Below are 7,323 nucleotides of genomic sequence, written 5' to 3' on the forward strand. Positions count from 1 at the left end.
CAGCAACATAGAATAATAGCAAAACTGTAAAAATGATCATGCATCCTCGCAATTGTTGTTGTATGTTTCAACAATTCGAAATTCAGACATAGATGGGGGGGGGGGGGGGGGGGGGGGCTTCAGATAAAGAGACTCGAACGCGAGAGGGAAACACGATATGTTATTTCCCCGTCATGTGATCAGTACAAAATGACACGGCATTAGATGGCTATATGTACGAGACGTCAAATAGAGATGATAGTGTGATCTGTGAAAATCAAACATCGAGAGAAAGCAATAACAGATTATGATTTGAACCTTGGGATGTATAGACACACAGTCTTCATGATTTGTCAAATTACGTTATCCTTTAGATTGGTGGATATATTTAGCTTCTGAAAGTAACACATGAAGCAAAAAACCAAGGACGCATCACATCGATCTGTGTGTTATACTACACTTGAAGAGAGATATCGTAATATAAATCCTGTCAAAACCCCATTTCGTTTGTGAAATGTAGACAAATGTATTAAGGATATATGACTCGTATGACAGATCTGTCTCCAAGTCCAACCTCGTCAAGGACAACCGTTAAGGGATCTGTCTCGGTGTCCGAACTGTTACCAGGGACACTTGTTGAGGGACCTGTCTTGGTGTAAGACCTGTGACCAGGGACACTCGTTTAGGGATCTGTCTCGTTGTCCGACCTGTAACCAGGGACGCTTGTTGAGGGACCTGTCTTGGTGTAAGCCCTGTGACCAGGGACACTCGTTTAGGTATCTGTCTCGTTGTCCGACCTGTAACCAGGGACGCTTGTTGAGGGATCTGTCTTGGTGTAAGACCTGTGACCAGGGAGACTCGTTTAGGGATCTGTCTCGTTGTCCGACCTGTAACCAGGGACGCCAGTTTAACTATCTGTCTCGGTGTCCGACCTGTTACCAGGGACACTCGTTTAGGGATCTGTCTCTTACCAGGTATGCCCGTTTAGGGATTTCTCATAGCGTCCGAACTGTTACCAGGAACGTTTGTTTAGGGACCTGTCTGGTTGTTAGACATGTTACTAAGGACGCCCGTTTCGGGATCTGTGTTGGTGTCCGAGTTACAGGGACAAATGATTCTCGGTTTCGGCATGTTACCAGGCTCGCACAGGAAGAGATCGGTTTTAATGTTTAACCTGTTGACTTACAAGTATTATTATTTCCTTTATTTCCTCCAGAAATGAAGAGTTACAGAAATAACGAACAAAACGCTATTGAAAAGAGAAGAAAATGCATTCACAATCATGGTCACACCCTGACATAGTGACTCACACATGCACATGGACAGACACACACATAAGAGAATAATAATAGTACACGCATCATACCATAAAGTACTATAAACACAACACAATGATATAATAGGTACTATTACAGTCATTATACGGTGATAATTATGATGATAGACAGTATAACACTAATCATATATTACATCACACATTGATATAATAGACATATTTACACTCCTCAGACTACATTATCATATAATAGTATAGACAGTAATCCACTTCTCGTACTAAGCAATCATACAACATTGTAATAAACAGTATTACAAGCATCACACTATAAATTATACAGCATTATTATAGACAGTATTACTGTTACATAAGTCTTACAATACAATCATACATTGAGTAGAACCCGTTGCACGAAGTCATACAACATAGTCATACAGTGGTGTGAAATACACAACATACAATATAATAATTAACTTGAAGAAACAGCGCAACCATACAATGATTTCAGTTGTAGTAATACATCTCACAAGATTAATTCATACAATACAAACAATATTATGAATGGTAGTAAGTTGCACTAATCAACAGGAAAGACGTAGGAAATGCTTGCCTACTAATATGAATACAAAAATATATGTATTTCATGTATTCATCTTGCTGAAGCGTGAGGTACACACAAGTAAATTAGTGATCATATTACTCAGTATACAACATTCAAATATCTAAGGATAAATTACATAATGCCACTGTATTGAAGAATTTTAGTAATAATAACAATGGATTTTATTCTAAAGTCCTCCAGTTCATATGGAGATAAGTCATAATTGAAAATACCACCAAGAAGAACATGAAGTAGATGGTAATTAGACATTACATTAAGATTAAACACAAAATCTATATCTTTTACAGTACTGAGTACACACCAGAGCTGGTCACGTAATAGCTCTGTGTGTGAGCATTCGAGTACACTATGCATAATAGTATCTTTGTACATAGATCCACAGTAATGACACAAATATATATTTTCATTATCGCGCATTTCAACACAAAGTTTAACAATTTTCTTAAAACATGGACTGTATTGTGGAAAGCGTAAAGCAAGTTTCCATATAGCATACGGTTGTATCTTATTATGTAAAAGAGTGAAGCGAGAGAAGTCCCTATCAGCGTTCATTCTTTCACATAAGTTAAACTGTTCATAGTTTTTTACATGGTCATTGACTAAACGCTTCCATTGACATTTGTTTGGAAATACACCACTCTTCAAAAATTCATCAATAAAATGATACAAATTGTATTTTTGTAAAACATTAACAATGTCGGGAACAAAACCTCTACTAAATTGAGACAGGTTGAATTCGAATAGACGCTTGATAAGAATTTCGCGTGTTAAACAGCCAACTTCCATGGAACATATTCTACCAAAAAATAACATTTTCTTTACGCTGATGTATACTTCTACAGAAAACCAACCAATCAAGGACGTGCACATATCTGTTCTTGTTCTTACATTAAAACCTTGGATTGATTTGACAATGAAGTTTTGTGCTTTTTCTAAATGATTCTCGGTTTCGGCATGTTACCAGGGTCGCACAGGAAGAGATCTGTTTTAATGTTTAACCTGTTGACTTACAAGTATGCATTAAAACAAAAGTATGGGCTTTTGCGATATAATGTGATATGAACATGAAAAGTGATATTGACCGTGGCCAAGCTGAGGTCAATATCTTTTTGGACATGGTTCATATCACATTGCCGCGGTATATTTACAAAACTCCATAACTGTTTTTATTATATGCTTTAAAAAATCAATGAGTAAATAAATGAAATATAATTAATAGATAATTCAAATCAATAACACCTTTTAGTTAGACGTTTCAATATGAGGTTCCTACATTGATTTATTGCAGTTTTCAAGTTGCACATTTTGGTAGAAACATACCTGTATATGTCTCTGCTTTCGGCTATGAAAAACAGACATGCTTCAACCAATGCAATATATTTTTGATGTTAAATGATAACCAAACATATACTAAGCCTTTTAAGTGTTTATTTACCAAACCCCTTTCAACTAACGGTAAAACTGTAGGGGATTCTCCGCAAGGTTAATATAACCGGTCTACATGAGATTTTTAGAACTGGTCACGTGTATAGGATACATCAAATGAGACTGCGAAAAATTATCAAGTACATATTAAATAGTGCTACTGAACGGTTATTTAATTGACTACACAAGAAATTCAACAACTTGGTAATTATTAAAATAATTTCTTTAAATGTGCATCAATTTAACGTTATATCTAATTATCGAAAACCGGAATTTACGACTACATCACCGCCTGTCAAGATAAGGTCGTGCTGATATGACAAATTCAGACAATGGCACGAGACAAATTTAACTTTTGGTCGAAACAATTTGAGTAATCATTTTGGTAAAGACCTGACCGGAACCATCTTTATTGGTTGTTTACGATGTATATCGACGCAGTTTGGAAGAAACCTATTTGCTTTCAACAAAGATATGATTTAGGCGCGACTCCCAGACAATGAACGATGTTCACTATATGACACCCAATCGAATAACTGCACGCTGAAACCCGACCCTTACACTCTTCCTCCGACATCTGGATCAGTTGATGGCGAGCGAGGGAGCTCTGTTATTATGATTTATTTGTGATACATCCAAATGCTTGGTCGTCCACAACAAAATGGCACTGTTCGTAACTAAATTATCTCACAAAGCTGGGGTTATCTGGGCTCGTGTTACATTCAGATCAGTTAACGTTGCAAGTATGTCAGGAGCCGCATTCATGCTTAGCATAGTTCATCAAAAAATCGACTTGGAGACAGACTTTTCTGCCTTAACATGTATACGTGGCGATAATTCCATTATTTTTTGTTATTGGAATCTTTCCCCGAGGGTTTAGATTCATCTCAAGGGGCAAATGATTTTTTAACTCTGTTGACCTCTGTCATATACATAATTCTATGTTAACCTTATACATTCGAAATGAATTAATGACGTGACGTTAATGCGTTGTTGAGGAAACGTCATAGCATCGTTGACGTGACGCCCACCACCACCACCCCCTCCCCTCTCCCCTCTCCCTTCTCCACACATACACCCGTCTTAACCCTCGGGAAAACAACTGTTTAAATCGTTTACACCATATGGGGTGAGATAAGAGAATCTCAACCCAACGAGGAAGATTCTTAAGCTGCCAAACACGGGTGCTTGGTATTTTAACAATCTTTCTCTAATGTTGAGGGCTGGGATTCCTCATCTCACTTTAAGGGGGTAGATTATTCTGTTTATCTTACCCTTCTGATCCTGTCATATACATTTGCAATGCAATCTTCTCCATTGAGTTGAGATCTCCCTATCTCACACCCAAGGAAGTAAATTATTCTATTTTTCTCTCAATCCTGTGCGTATATGACAAAACTGTCCAGGGTAGGAAAGGGATGTAAGCTATTTCTGTCTTACACCCCATTTCACGTGCGTGACATCATAATTGATTAACAACGACGTGACGTCTTGAAATCGCCTCGAAAAATCCTTTTAGAGGACATTCCCTATTCTTCACCACGAGACATAAGCTAGTCTTAAAACCTACGCAGGCGCCCGAATGGCCCCAAATCGGGAGCTTCACTGCTCTACGTAATGTTTTACTCCATCTTGACTAAGGGAGTACATAAAACCAAAACCTTGAGTTCAAAATACCCTGTATCAGCCGACCCTCTGAAACGTGACGTCATTTCGATATGAAACACCACGTCATTAGCTTTACAGCCAACACAAAATCGGCAACTGAAATCGCCTTACCGAAATAAACGATTTTTAACCATCTTGTTTTGAAGCCTTTACAAACCCTTTACATTTTGAAGTATACCTTCGGTATACCGCATTTCTGCAGCTCTTTCTAGATAATGTATGGTTAATTTGTACGGTATCTACAAAATCTGCTATATTTAGTATTGCATTTGCAATGTCGTCAATGCCTGTTTTTACCTCTTTTTATGATAAGAGGTGAAAAAACAGAAATTAATCAAAATAACTGGTAAAGGGGGACTGTCACCCTAGCACAACGCTATGCTCTCCTACAATTCCACTGACCCTGGGTCACTCCAACACGATCCATTTTATCTGATAAGATGGTCAGTGTGCACCGCTAATACGGTGCTGTCTTATCAGATCATCAAACACATAGTACATGGGTAGGTATATGTGGGTAGCGATCAAACGTCAGCACGGCCTTGTCAGTGACGTTGATGGGAACAAGATTGTGCGAGAAACGCGACTACATCATAACGCTTTCATCTAATACCTGATACAAAGATTACTGAAGCTCCAAGATAACAATGACTTTACAATATACTCACGATGTAACAATAATTATAAGACTTTATCGTGATGAAGCTGCTAATTAACCCCGACTAGGAAACTGTGGCTTATCCACTAAGATGGCCTCACGAGTTCGGCATTTACTCTGGTGAGTGTAATTGATAAATATCTTTACGGCAGCATGAAGTATATTTGATAAACTGCCTTGGCACTTAGAAAAATGATAACATTTTCCAGATGTTATATATTTTCTGTTGTTGTAGCAATAACATTAGTCGATCTTTACAGGAGCACGAGGTACATTGCATCTTTACTATGTAAATCGATAGAAATAGACATTTGGGTTCCTCAATATAGAACACATTCTATTTTTATCTTGTCTATTATTCCCACTGTTAGATGTGATGGGTTATTTCAGTAACCCGGATGCACCCGCAAACAATTTTACGATTTTACGATTTATTGAGATAATTGCATCTGTTTACTTTCAAAGTTTCTGTTTCTGAAACACAGCGTTCTGAGAGAAGTAGGACATGAAATAGCCTTAGCTAAATAAAGCATTTTGACACATATACATGCTTATAGATAGCGTGACTTCAAGCGAACGGTACTAATTGGAATAAATTGAAAATCGATCCCAATGCATTCTGGAGAAAGAATTTAAACAAACACTTGGCACCTCCTTTTCCCTCCAGTATCGGCTGAGTTTTAAATCGGTCTTCATAATTGTATTGTTATCGGATAATTTTCTCAAATCAGGTAAGCAAAATATGGACTCGGTAATATATATTTAAATGTTCATATACAAAATACATATATCATAAAAAACATTCACCTATCACACACAACATATACATAAATCACTGTGTCTTGAAAAAGGAGCAGATGGCTCCGAAAATTTGACAACCTAAACTTGTCCACACTGTTGGAATTACTTCTTTGCCCCATATATAATAAACAACATATACACATATCACATACAACATATACACATATCGTATACAACATACACATATCATATAAAACATACATTTATCATATACAACATATACATATCACATATAACATACACATATCATATACAACATATACATATCATTTACAACATATACCCATATCATATACAACATATACACATATCATATATGTTGTATATTATATGTATACGTTGTATATGATATGTGTAATATGTTGTATATGATATGAAAATGTTGTAAATGATATGTATATGATGTATATGATATGTGTATTTTTTGTATATGAAATGTATATGTTGTATTTGATGTGTGTATATGTTGTAGATGATATGTATATGTCGTATATGATATGTGTAATATGTTGTATATGATATCATTTACAACATATACCCATATCATATGCAACATATACACATATCATATACAACATATACATATCATATACAAAATATACACATATCATATACAACATTTTCATATCATATACAACATATACATATCACATACAACATATACATATCATAAACAACATATACACATATCATATACAACATATACAAACATCAAATACAACATATACATATAATATACAACATATACATATCATATACAACGTATACATATCATATTCAACATATACATATCATATACAACATATACATATAATATACAACATAAACATATATCATATACAACATATACATATCATATACAACATATACATATCATATACAACATATACACAT

The 7,323-nt window shown here is 35.8% G+C and overlaps 1 protein-coding gene across 1 annotated transcript in view; it reads left to right on the forward strand.

Moving 5' to 3' along the window:
• Positions 1-534: 534 nt before the first annotated feature.
• The window catches only part of LOC110458182 (mucin-3A-like), a gene marked incomplete at its 5' end in the record, with an annotated part of 16,709 nt that continues 9,920 nt past the window's right edge, over positions 535-7,323 (forward strand). The window contains one exon of the mRNA XM_021509782.1: positions 535-953. Within this exon, the coding sequence (XP_021365457.1) occupies positions 535-953 (419 nt within the window). The remainder of the gene's footprint in view (positions 954-7,323) is intronic.

Source organism: Mizuhopecten yessoensis, unplaced genomic scaffold (genome assembly GCF_002113885.1).
Source record: "Mizuhopecten yessoensis strain PY_sf001 unplaced genomic scaffold, ASM211388v2 scaffold9499, whole genome shotgun sequence".
NCBI classification, from domain to species: Eukaryota; Metazoa; Mollusca; class Bivalvia; order Pectinida; family Pectinidae; genus Mizuhopecten; species Mizuhopecten yessoensis.